The sequence below is a fragment of the Sciurus carolinensis genome, chromosome 17, assembly GCF_902686445.1.
Source record: "Sciurus carolinensis chromosome 17, mSciCar1.2, whole genome shotgun sequence".
Classification (NCBI taxonomy): Eukaryota; Metazoa; Chordata; class Mammalia; order Rodentia; family Sciuridae; genus Sciurus; species Sciurus carolinensis.
The window spans coordinates 534,142-545,742 of record NC_062229.1 but is presented as its reverse complement, the minus strand read 5'-3'; the positions used below and the strand labels follow the sequence as shown (position 1 = coordinate 545,742).

General features: G+C 55.7%; 1 protein-coding gene and 1 long non-coding RNA gene across 10 annotated transcripts in view; one reads left to right on the top strand and one right to left on the bottom strand.

Moving 5' to 3' along the window:
- Nucleotides 1-1,740: 1,740 nt before the first annotated feature.
- LOC124967871 (uncharacterized) lies at nt 1,741-6,827 on the top strand. 2 transcript variants are annotated; one of them, XR_007105624.1, is made up of 4 exons: nt 1,741-3,310; nt 4,067-4,224; nt 5,512-5,706; nt 6,365-6,827. It is a non-coding gene; the product is annotated as an uncharacterized LOC124967871 (long non-coding RNA). The 2 variants fall into 2 exon arrangements; XR_007105623.1 differs by lacking the exon at nt 4,067-4,224 and having other exon boundaries at nt 1,742-3,310.
- Dazap1 (DAZ associated protein 1) overlaps nt 6,313-11,601 on the bottom strand; it is a 26,647-nt gene continuing 21,358 nt past the window's right edge. For 4 of the 8 annotated variants that reach the window (XM_047530266.1, XM_047530268.1, XM_047530272.1 and 1 more), the window contains 3 exons: nt 11,223-11,363; nt 9,267-9,443; nt 6,314-7,274 (listed from right to left, as the gene is read on the bottom strand). In XM_047530266.1, the coding sequence (XP_047386222.1) occupies nt 7,099-7,274; nt 9,267-9,443; nt 11,223-11,363 (494 nt within the window). In that variant the 3' untranslated portion in view covers nt 6,314-7,098. Of the gene's footprint in view, nt 7,275-8,216; nt 8,307-9,266; nt 9,444-11,222; nt 11,364-11,601 lie in introns of all 8 variants that reach the window. The other 4 variants (XM_047530267.1, XM_047530269.1, XM_047530271.1 and 1 more) reach the window with 3 other exon arrangements.

Below are 11,601 nucleotides of genomic sequence, written 5' to 3'. Positions count from 1 at the left end.
GTTGAGGTGGGGCCTGCAGCTCTGGCTCTGGCTTGCCACCTCAGAGGCCTGGGGCTCCAGCCCCCAGGGTTCTGGGCAGTAAATGCCTCCTTCTAACTAGCAAAGGCTCCTTCCCCTCCCCAGGGCTCTGAAGCACTCCTGGCCCAGTGACGCCACCTAGAGGGGGCACAAGCTGATTCCAGGACACTACAGAATAGGCTTTTGGGCAGTAAGGGTGGCCCCTGCGGTATTGCCCACGCTTGGTAAGCACCCTACCAGAGTCACACCCTAGACCACTTTTATTTCCCCTGATCACGTGATTCATTCTTGGAAAGTAAACTATCACAGACCATCCCAAACCAACCCGGGGACCACACGGTGACCCCCTAGCCAGCTTCCAGGTCAGCCTGCTAAGTACATGGGCCCTGGAGGGCCTGCAGAGAAGGACCCAATATACTTCTATCCATATCTTCAGTGGTTTGGAATGGACAGCGTCTCCCTGGTGAGTGCTGTAAACTGGAGTGGACTCAGTTGTGTCGTGGGCCATCAACCTCCATGGGAGCCCCTGGGCTTGCTCCCTACTTGCTGCCCCTAACCCACAGAATGCACAAGCAGTCCCTGTCCATGCTGTTCCTGCAGGTAGGCCTGGTTGACTCAAACGCTCTGGCTACATACATCTTTTGGTGCTCAGGTTTTTTTAAAAAGGCTTCTAGGACTGAGCGACTCAGTGGTAATGCATTTACCTAGCATGTGCCAGGACCTGGGCTGGATCCCCAGGAGCACAACATGCAACCAGCTTCCAGAAAACGTGCTGAAATGGGGTGTCATATCACCCACTCTGACATGAAAATGGGCTATGGGGAACATTTTAGCCACGTCATTAACAAAACTAGTGCTGGGTGTGGTGGCCCTGGCAATTTCGGAGGCTCAGGCAGGGAATCAGAAGTTCAAGATGAGCTTCAGCAACTTAGACCGGCTCAGTGATAAAGCACCCCTGGGTTCAGTCCCAGGACCAAAAAACCCAAACCTCTGAAAAGACTGAGTTAAAAACTGTCCACACCCCCCTTTTCTTAGGGACCAGAGGCAGGTGAGTGAAGCTGAGTCACATGAAAGCTACTTCACCACAGGGCCTTGCTCAGGTGCTGAGATGACAGGCAAGGCCATCATGCTGGCCAGTGGGACATCCTTATTTGTTTGAAGCCCAGCAAGGGAGACCTTCTGGCTACTCACCTCAGGCTGTCCTCTGCCCTTCAACCCTACCCGACTCCAAACCAAAACAGCAGCAAATGATGCTGAGGCTATGAGATACGGCTGGGTGAGCAGGCCCGTGCCACTTGGCTGATTGTGGCCTCCCACCCCACTGCCCTGTGGAAAGTCTGCCTGAGTTGCAGGCCTCGCCACTTGGTCACTATCCCTCTCTACAGTTCTTACCTTCCACTGGCTCAGGGTGTCTGAGCATCCCTGGCTCTCTCCATGTTGCCCATCACAGGAAGCCACCAGCCCCGCCCAGACGCCATGCCTGGGCCTCCCCCTTACAGGAGTCCTATCATGAACGTGCTGAGCATGGCTGGGACCTGATGACGACCCAGGTCAACCAGGGGGAGGGGGCAGGGCTGTAGGGAGCCAGTCAAGGAAACCGAGGCAGCACACCACCCACAGGCATCCAGTCCTTTATGTCCAACCTGAGCCACATCACAACTCTGAACCAGCCCTGGTCCCTTCTGGGAAGAGTTCCCAGAGGTCCTCCCAGAACCCCAGGCACTTAAGGACGAGTAGGACCCGGGACTGGAGTTGTGTGGGCTTTTATTGTCCAGGCAAGCTACTTGAGGGGGATAAAGCGGGACGAGTGGGTGGCTCCAATGCCAGGCCGGCCATGCTTCACAGGCTTGTAGGTGATGGAGAACTCGCCCAGGTAGTGTCCGATCATCTCAGGCTGTGGAGGTCAAGGGCAGGCCGAGTCAGAGTCTGTGGGCAGTCAGTGCCCCTCCCGTCCACCCAGGCCCAGCACACTTCGCGCGCGTACACACACACCTTGATCTCCACCTGGTTGAAGGTCTTGCCATTGTACACACCAACCATGCTGCCCACCATCTCGGGCAAAATAATCATGTCCCGCAGGTGTGTCTTCACCACCTCTGGTTTTTCCATGGGGGGTGCCTCTTTCTTGGCCTTGCGCAGGCGCTTTAGCAGCGAGTGCTGCTTCCGACGCAGGCCCCGGTTCAGCCGCCGACGCTGGCGTGCGCTGTACAGCTGCATCAGCTGCTCGCTGGGGGGCAACCAGGTGGGGCGGTGTAGGTGGTGTGGCCCCCCAGACACACAGCTGCCGGGACTCCGCACGCCCTCCTCTGCTCCCCACAGTGCCACACCCAGACCAGGGTCCCGGGACAGCGCCGCCCCGCCCCGCCCGAGGATGAGTCCCTCCAAGTCATGAACCGCCACACTGACGCTGTTTGGAGATGAGGGAAGGGCGGACGGTTCTGCAGCGTTAGGCCCTGATCCCCGGGTGCACTTGTTGGAAACCCCAGGCATCGGGCCCCTCTAGGCGACGCCAGGTAGTCCAGCAGCCTCTCTCCACCACTCCGAGGCTGAGACCACGGGCACCTGTGGCGCGGCGCAGACTTTACCACGCCCGCCCCAGCGGGCCGGCTGCGGGGGCTTGTCTCTGCAGTTCGGGAGCACCACCCGGGGCGTCTTACTAGGACATGTCCAACAGCTGGTCGAGGTCCACGCCGCGGTAGGTGAACTTGCGGAAGGTCCGCTTCTTCTTCTGCTCCACTTCCGCCTGCGCGGGTGCGGGCCGGGGTGAGTAAGGGGCGCCCAGACCCACCCGGAGGCCCCACGGACGCACTCACCGGCCGTCCAGCCCTACGGAAGCCCGGACGGGCACGCTTGTCCGGCGTTACCGGGGCTCGGCCAGGACATGCGGGCCCGAAGGGCCTTCGGCGCCGAGAGGTCCGCACACACCGGGACCAACCGCGGCCCCGGAGGCCCGAAGCGGGCCGTCGCAGCGCGGGGTATGACCCCGGCCCCCGCAGGACGGCCAGAGGTCGGATGGAGTTGGATGGAGTTGGATAGAGCCCCCACAGGCGCCGGGACGAGCACCACTCACCATCTTGCCGGCTCTGCGAAAAGACCGCCCCTCCCGGGCCTGCGCAGTTATCGCGAGGTCGCCTCGGGCCCCGCCCCTCGGCTGGCGGCACTTCCGCCTTCCAGCGGCAGTCACCGCCCCCTGCTGGCCGGAGGGCAGAACACCGGTTACGGGTGTCAAAGGGACCGCTGCCTTGGGCCTGAGTTGCCCTTTCCAAAACGCTGGTCTTTATTTGAACCTCAGGTACGTGCTCTGTATCTACGCAATGGAAGCCATCTCAAAAGTATGCAGCACCTAATGTTTGCGAACAGGTGTGGTCTGGGGGTTCAGGGCCCAGGGGGTAGTAGGAGGCACATGGCGTGGACATTGTTCCTGTCTGCTGAGAGAGTGACAAGGGATTGGCTCTGGCCTCCCTGAAAAGGCCACTCAGGTTTTAATGATCATGTTCTTGGACGCCTGTAGTACCAGCTACTGGATGGGCCCAGGCAGGAGGGCCCAGGATTCGGAGACTGAAGAAAGGAATGAGGATGGGGGAAGAAAGGCACAAAATAAGGGGAGGAGGGACTAGAGGTAAGCAGGAGCAGTTTCTGTCTTGCTGGAATTTTTTTTTTTCGTACCGGGGACTGAACCAGGGGCCTTAACACTGAGCCACATCCCCAGCCATGTTTTAATATTTTATCTAGAGACAGGGTCTCCCTGAGTTGCTTAAGGCCCACTTAAGTTGTTGAGGCTGGCTTTGAACTCCCATCCTCCTGCCTCAGCCCCGACAAGCCGCTGGGATTAAAAGCATATGCCACGGCGTCTGACTCTCACAGGAATCGCTAGTGTGAATTTTTTGGTCCTGGGACTAACCCAGGGGTGCTCTAACCACTAGTCACATCACCAGCCCTTTTATGTATGTGTGTTATTATTGTAATTATTATTTTGATACTTGGGGTTGAACCCAGGGGTGCTTTATCTCTGAGCCACATCTCCAGCCCTTTCTGTTTTTTGAAACAGGGTCTTGCTAAATTGCCTAGGCTGGCCTGGAACATGACTCTCCTGCCTCAGCCTGCCCAGTTGCCGGGATGACAGGTGTGGCCACCACACCTGGCTTGTTAGTGCACATTCGAAGGCTGGGTATATTCCCAAAAGTATTGAAGCAGGGATTTGAACAGGTACTTCCATGCCCCTGCTCACGGCAGCAGAACACAACCCTGCTTCTGTAAGCAGAACCACCCACGCTTCTGTAAGCAGGTGGATGAACACACAGTGTGGGCCATGCATACCTGGGGTGTCCCTTAGCCATGAGCAGAGGCAAGGTGACACACAGCGGCATGGATGGACCTCAAGGACCTGGTGCTCAGTGAGAACCAGGGACAAAAGGACACGGGGTCTAACTCCAGGACAGGAGCTTCCAGAGGTAGGAGGTGGGCCTAGGGCTGGGGAGGAGTTGGGCAGTTGGTATTCATGGAGGAAGTGTGGGAAGATGAGAAAGTTGTGAAGTGTGGTGGTGACAGTGTACAAGGATGGGAATGTGGTCAATGCCATGGAACTGTGCACTCACAATGGTTAGGACAATGGGCTGGTGCAGCGTAAGGCTCTAGGTGTGATCTCTAGCAACAGAGATGGTAAATGGCATGTGTATTTTACTGAGGGGGCGGATACTGGGGCTTGAAAAGCAGACCTTCTGAGGTATATCTCCTCTAAGATTTTGAGACAGGGTCTTGCTATGTTGCTATGTTGCCCAGGCTTTGCTTGAACTTGTGATTCTCCTGCCTCAGCCTTCCAAGTTGCTGGGATGACAGGCACGGTCACTACCTGTGTGTCAGTGGTAAGCCCTAGAGCATCCACTAAGCAACTCAAAACCATGAGGAAGCATTAACAGAGGAAAACAAGAACAAAAGGCCAAGGGAATTGGCAGGTGTGAATCCAGGCATATGATAATGCTGGAGGGAAGCAGCCTGTTGGGAGGGAGATGTTCCCAAACAGGACATGCAAAGGCCCAGGGGTAGGAACAACCTGGCTACAGTGCCTGTTTCCCTGCCTTCATCTGAGCTTGGAGCAGAGCTGGACCCTCTGTCCTTTTGGTACTGGTTTTATGGACAGAAGCCAGCAAATATCAGGCTACAAGTGGGGCAGTGCCTAGGGCAGTAAAGACAAGGAATTGGGAGTCCCAAAGTCCCCAGCTTCAGCCACAGCATCAGTGTGTGGTGGAAGGCACCAGCTGCAGACCCTCGGCTGGGTGGTCACCCTCTGCAAGCCTCCCAGAGCCCTGGCTGCATGAGCCTGCAACTCTTCCCCTGTGGGGGCAGGGGATTCACCACACAGGAGCACGGACCTGCTGGGGCCTGCAGAGGCTGCACTGTCTCCTACATATACTTTAGTACCACCCTGGGGCTCTTCTGGTTAGAAACCTGACTTTTTGCACACCACTTACTTACTAAGGGACTTGAATTTTGCAGGGACTCTTACCAACGGAAGGTGCTCACACATGGTATAGACAGAAGGTCCTTCAGGAGCCGGTGCCCAGGAACGTGGTGAAGCTGGCTCACTGGACAGCTGCCCTAGAAGGCTCAGGGTCACTCCCAGCCAAGCTGAACTTCCCCTGCCCCCAAAACTGAGTTGGGGATGTGGGTTTCTGGATGTCTTTCATTTTTGTAGGTATTCAATGTACTTTGGATTTTTTTCCCCCCAGACACTGGGGATCGAAAACAAATGCTCTACCACTGAGCCATATTCCCGGCCCTTTGTTTTATTCAGACAGGGCCTTGCTAAATTGCCCAGGCTGGCTTTGAGCCTGTGATCCTCCTGCCTCAGTCTCTCGAGTCACAGGGATGATAGGCATGGGCCACCACAAACCAGCTGGCTTTGTTAGGTTTTCAAACCTTGATCGTGGTCTTACTTTCTCACTGAAGTGCCAGAACACAGGCCCCCAACCATGGCCAAAGATATGATACGAGCAAAATTCATGGTGGGGAGATGACTCGATATGAAGCTGCAGTTGAGCTGCACAGGCCACAGCTCCAGGCTCCTGGTGTGAGCTGGGTGCCAGGCCCTCACGACCCACAGCCCAGGGACATCCTATAGTCACACCTGCCAGAACCCCCAGGGCCCAAGGCCTGTACAGGAACAAATCCCTGCGTCAGGCCTCTCTGCCCACCAGTACATGAGGAGGCCAGAAGCTGGGGCCCAGGCCAAGGACGCGTCTGGGCTCCAGATCTTTCCCAGACACGGGAAGACAGGCGCAGGCGATGGAGAAAGAATGCACACGACCTGGGTTTCTAATCCAAACGCACTTCTCTTTATTCAAACCAGGGTCAAACTGGTCAATGGGAAAGCCCTGAAGCCATGTGCTGAGAGAGGTGGGCTTCCAGCAAGACCGCACCTGCTGCCCAGGGTCAGGCTGCGGAAGTCAGGGTTGCCATGCGGCCAGTCAAGAGCGCCCACCTCCACAGCACACTGCAGATGCTACCAGGCCGGCCGGCCGACAAAAGCAAGGAGTGAACAAAAACAAAAACACTCAGCAGATTTCTGTAGCTCCCAGAGTCTCTGGACCCACAAGCCCCAACTCCCAAGCCAGGAGTGAGGGGACCTAAAAACGACCCCTCCCACCAGTGCCGACCGAACCCTGTTTTTAAATTAAAAAATAAGCCAGTATACATCGTAGAAAATTTCTCTTAAAAATCTCACAATTTGTAAATGTATATTTTTTCTTTAACATAAAAGTTTACAATATACGGTAAAACAAAAGGCTCAGGAAAATAATTCAAAAAAAAAAAAAAAAAAAGAAAAAAAAAAGAAGAAGAAAAAGAAACCTGAAGTTTTTAATTAAAGCTGAAGACATTTTTTTAAACCCTGTTGTTGAACCAGTGACTTTTTTTTTATTGTGCTGATGGGTCAGAGAAAGAAATATATTTAAAAACTTCAGTCCAGTCACCCACAGCCAGCTCCGAAGCCTCTGCCCTCCCCCCTCCCCCCAGGGTGTGATTGTCACAGTCCACGAGTCTCCAATCCTGGTCTCGGCCGGGGCGGGTCGTGTGGCGCTGCGGCTAGCGTCGGTAGGGATGGAATCCTTGCACGTTGTGGTTCTGACCTCGCCCAAAGCCACTGCCACCGGCGGGGGGACCCCCCGACCCTGGCACTGAGGGGCCCCCGTAGGAGGGGGGCTGCTGGCTGGGGTCGGAGAAGCCCTGTCCAAAGCCGCTCAAGTCCTGCCCGTAACCTGCTGGGGGAGAGAGGAGGTCAGCTCAAGACACAGCAGCCCTGCCTGCTTGCTCTGCCTCTGAGCAACTTGCAGCACTGAGGAAGGGTGATGCTGTCTGGGCCTTGGAGCCCACGGGTCCCACAGGGTGGGGGCACCAGTGGGGACCTGGCCCAGGTGGGGCCACCCTGGCAGGGACACCAAACCTGGGAGTTTTTAATCTTTCAAGTTCACATGAGCAGGACCCACAAAGAGAGAAAAGCAGCATCCAGATCCTTCATGGGTCTGGTGATCTGCCCCGTTTCTACCTTGGCCTCGTCCCCACATACCTGGAAGCCAGGGGGCAGGTGTGTGTGTAAGTGGGTTTGGGACACACCTGGAGACCCAGGACTTCTAGAGTTTGCTTACACATGCAGCACATAGTCTCCGGTACTTAAAACGCAAGACAGGCCTGTGGTGTAGAGCGCAGCCCTCACCTCCCTCAGGGTAACCCTCAGCACTCCTGTGGGGCTATCTCCACACCCAACACCACACGGTCCTCCCTGCAGGGCGGCCATGAGCTCAAAGCTGCAGACTAACTTGGCAATTTAGGCCTCACCATGACCCAAGACACACTCATGCTGCTGGCCTCGGGGGTGTGGAAGGTTCTTCTGGGAAAAGGGGTGCACCGTCTTCAAGCGGATGGAGATGGGCCCTGCTCCTGCCCACCCAACCACACACTTTGGAAGAAGCCCCATCCAGGCCCTCTGGGTTCCCAAACAGGGGCGCACATGGACACAGGTGGGCCCTCTGGCTCTGGGTGCTCCTGGGGCCAGCTGTGGTCAGTTGAGATCCTCAAACTGGCAAGGGGCCCATCCCAGAGGGCACCGCCAAGTATCCACCCCCGCCCGGGATGGCAAAGGAAGCCATGTCCGCTTCCCGGGTGCAGGCAGGTGGGAGGACCGTGTAGAAAGAGGCGGCACCTACCTAAGCCACATCACTGCTCAGCCTGACCATAAGAGTGTAAACAAAGAATGGGCCCGAAGCCCGACGGGTCTCGAGAATAGGTACCCAGGCCTGGCGAGAGACGAGACCAGGGTGACTAACCCACTGTGGCCCGGCAAGGAGCAGCGGCAGACACGCACCCTCGCACACCCCGCGCGGGCGCTTTGTACTCCCCTGCAGCCAGGGCTTTGTGGTGGGCCCAGAACCAGCACTGACAGTAGCGAACGCGGGCTGGGACCTGGGCCGCCTGGAGTCACTCAGGTGGGCCAGGGCCTCAGACAACACACAACTGCGGCTCAGTCCAGGCTGAGGAGCAGGGCTAAAAGGGAGCACCGTCACAGCGCCCTGGAAGCCGAGGCCTTGCTCAGGGCAGAGCTCAGACCACCTTCTCGGGATCCACCCATGCCAACGTCCCTCAAGGAGCCACTGAAGAGCAGAGCTCCCTCCAAGGGGGTCACTGCACCAAACAAGGCAGGTGTTGGCACTGAGCTCATGCAGGAGAGTGAGAGAAGCACAGACCAAGTCCTGTCTCGACCCAGTGTCCTCCTCTGAAGCCACCCACAGAGTGACAAGCCATGGAGTCTACCACAATGCCTCTGTCCAAGCCAGGGCTGCTACTGACTCTGGTCTGCTCCTGGCATGGAGTCTGCACTGAAGGGGACTAAAGACACACCAGAAACAAATAACCATGGGGCAGAGGGCCTGAACAGCCCTGACAAATGACCTCTAGCGAGGACACAGGGCAACTTCAAGCCTGGACAATGATCACAGCACCCCCCGCCATCTTTCTGTGACCCCAGGAGGCAACCTCCCCATGACCCGGTCACAGCCTCAGGTTGCCAAGGGTGCAGGCCCTGGTCGCCTGCTGTGGGACCACCTTTCTTGACTGACAGGCTCCTGCCCTAAGTTTTGCGGGGCCCCAGCCGCCGCCACCAGTTCTCCAGCAACCCCGCACACTGGCTCTCTGCCCTGGGAAACACATCGGAGGGAAGGAGACCAGCATGGGGCTGGGGAGACGCGCAGACCACTCACCATACTGACTGTAGGGGAAGTCTGGCTGGGCCGCTGGGGGTTTGCTCATGTCTGGGGCGGCCTGAGATGGAGGTGGTGGGAAGGCCAGTGGAGCTGCCCCCGGGGTGGCAGGAGGAGGAGGGACCCCGGGAGGGGCAAACTGATCCGGTGGTGGGGGTGGAGGCCCATAGCCAAAACCTGTAGACAGAGGATAGCAAGGCACAGACGTGGGGTAGGGTCACAGGGTCAGCTGGGCAGAGAACCAAAGATCAGCCCCACAAGAGCTGCCAGATGGGATTTCCATCTAAAACCTGCAGAAGAGACTGTGGATCCTTGCTCCTGGGCCACAACCCCAAGGAAACGATGACCCTCAAGGTGCTAATGGTGTGACCACAGGAGAGAGTACCAGGCAGGAATATAGCAGTGGGGCATTTCACAGCAGACCTTTCTTTAGAAACAACAGCTACCACCAAATGCAGCTGGACACAGCTTTGGGAAGGTAACTTGTCTGAGTTGTCTCAAAGGTAGGGGCCAAGCATGGCAAGTTTTCAGAAGAGATCAAAGGGCTGGAGATGCCACTCAGTGGTATAGCACCTGCCTCACATGGACAAGGTCCTAGGTTCAACCCTTAGATCACAAAGAAAAAAAGGGAGAGAGGGTGCTGGAGAGGACTGTCATCCCTTGCCTTGCTGTAGGGCTTCAGACAACCCAATTTTTTTTTTCTTTCTTTTCCCTTCCTCCCTTCCTTTCCTTTCATTCCTTCCTTTCCTTCCTTCCTTTCTTTCTTTCTTTCCTTTTTTGGTACCACAAATTGAACCCAGGGGTGTTCAACCACTGAGCCACATTCCCAGTCCTTTATATTTTTTATTCTGAGAAATGGCCTTGCTAAATTGCTGAGGCTGCCCTTGAACTTGAGATCCTCCTGCCTCAGCCTCCGGAGCCACTGGGATTACAGGTGTGCACCACCATGCCCAGCTTAGACTACCCAATTCCCGTCATTAAAATTAGATTAGGTAAGTCTACATCAAGAATTGGCGGGCTGGGGAGATAGCTCAGTCGGTAAAGTGCTTGCCTTGCAATCACAAGGCCGTGGGTTCGATTCCCAGCACCACAAAAGAATTGGCAAACCATTTTCCAAGGGCCAGACTATAGCACTGAACTGTCCAGTTCTGGGCCCTGGCCAAATGTGGCCACTGATTACCCTCAAGATGTGACTGGTCCAAACTGACATGCTCCCCAAGTACACATCCTAGAAAGGACTTAACACAAAAACTGTCATGCTGGATGATAATGTCAGATAAGGTGATGTAAGGTACACCTCCTATTTCCATCTGAAAATGGGTGCTAAAAAGTTCAGTTACCCAGGGACATGAGCAAAATGCTCTGAACACTCTAGGCATGGTTGCTGATTTTACACCTCGATCTTTGATTTACAAAGTGTATGGGAAAATCAATTAAGAACTAAAGTTTTTACACCTCAAATACCCCTTACCACTACTTTTTTTTTTTGGTACCAGGTATTGAACCCAGGAGTTCTTAACCACTGAGCCACACACCATTTTAAATTTAATTTAATTTAATTTTTTTTTTTTTTTTTTTTGAGGCAGGGTCTGGCCAAGTTGCTGAGGCTGCTTTTGAATTTGCAATCCTTCTGTTTCAGCCTTCTGAGCTGCTGGGATTACAGGAGTATGCCACTGTGTCAAGCTTCCCTCACTTCTAAATAAAGAAATATGGAGAAAGTCCAGATTCCCTACCTCCTGAGGAATGAGAGCAAGCCAAGTGCAAACGTCAGTTCCTGCAGGAACCTGACCTCCTTCAGTGCCATGAATGGGCTCAAGGCAACCCAAGCCACCTGTGCGGTCTCTGTGCTTCACACCCAAACAAGTTCCATGGCCAATGCCACATGAAGCAAAGGCCTAGTCTATGCTCCCCACCCAGTGTCAGCGCTGATAGGAGAGGGGCCCACTCAAAACTTACTGAACTGTGGTGGGGCACCATAGCCTTGTGGGAAGCCCTGAGGAGGGGGGAAGCCGCCAGGAGGGGTGGACACGATGTAGGAGGTGAACGGAGGGGGCGGTGGGGGGGCTCCTCTTCCTGCAGGGGGTGGTCCGTAGCCACCTGGAACACACAATGCAGGGTGAAGGGCAAAGAGCGTCAGACACAAACCCCTGGCCACAGCCCAGACCCAGGCCTGCCAGGGGCTGCAGCGGGCCCCTCCCCTTCTTCCTCACCAGGAGAGGAAGTAAAGGAAATGATCTCCAGGGCCAGAGAGACACTGACAACGGCTTTACCGGCCATAGACAAGACCAGACGTGAGCTCTGAGAGTCGGCCTAGGATTTCGGATTCTGCTCTTTC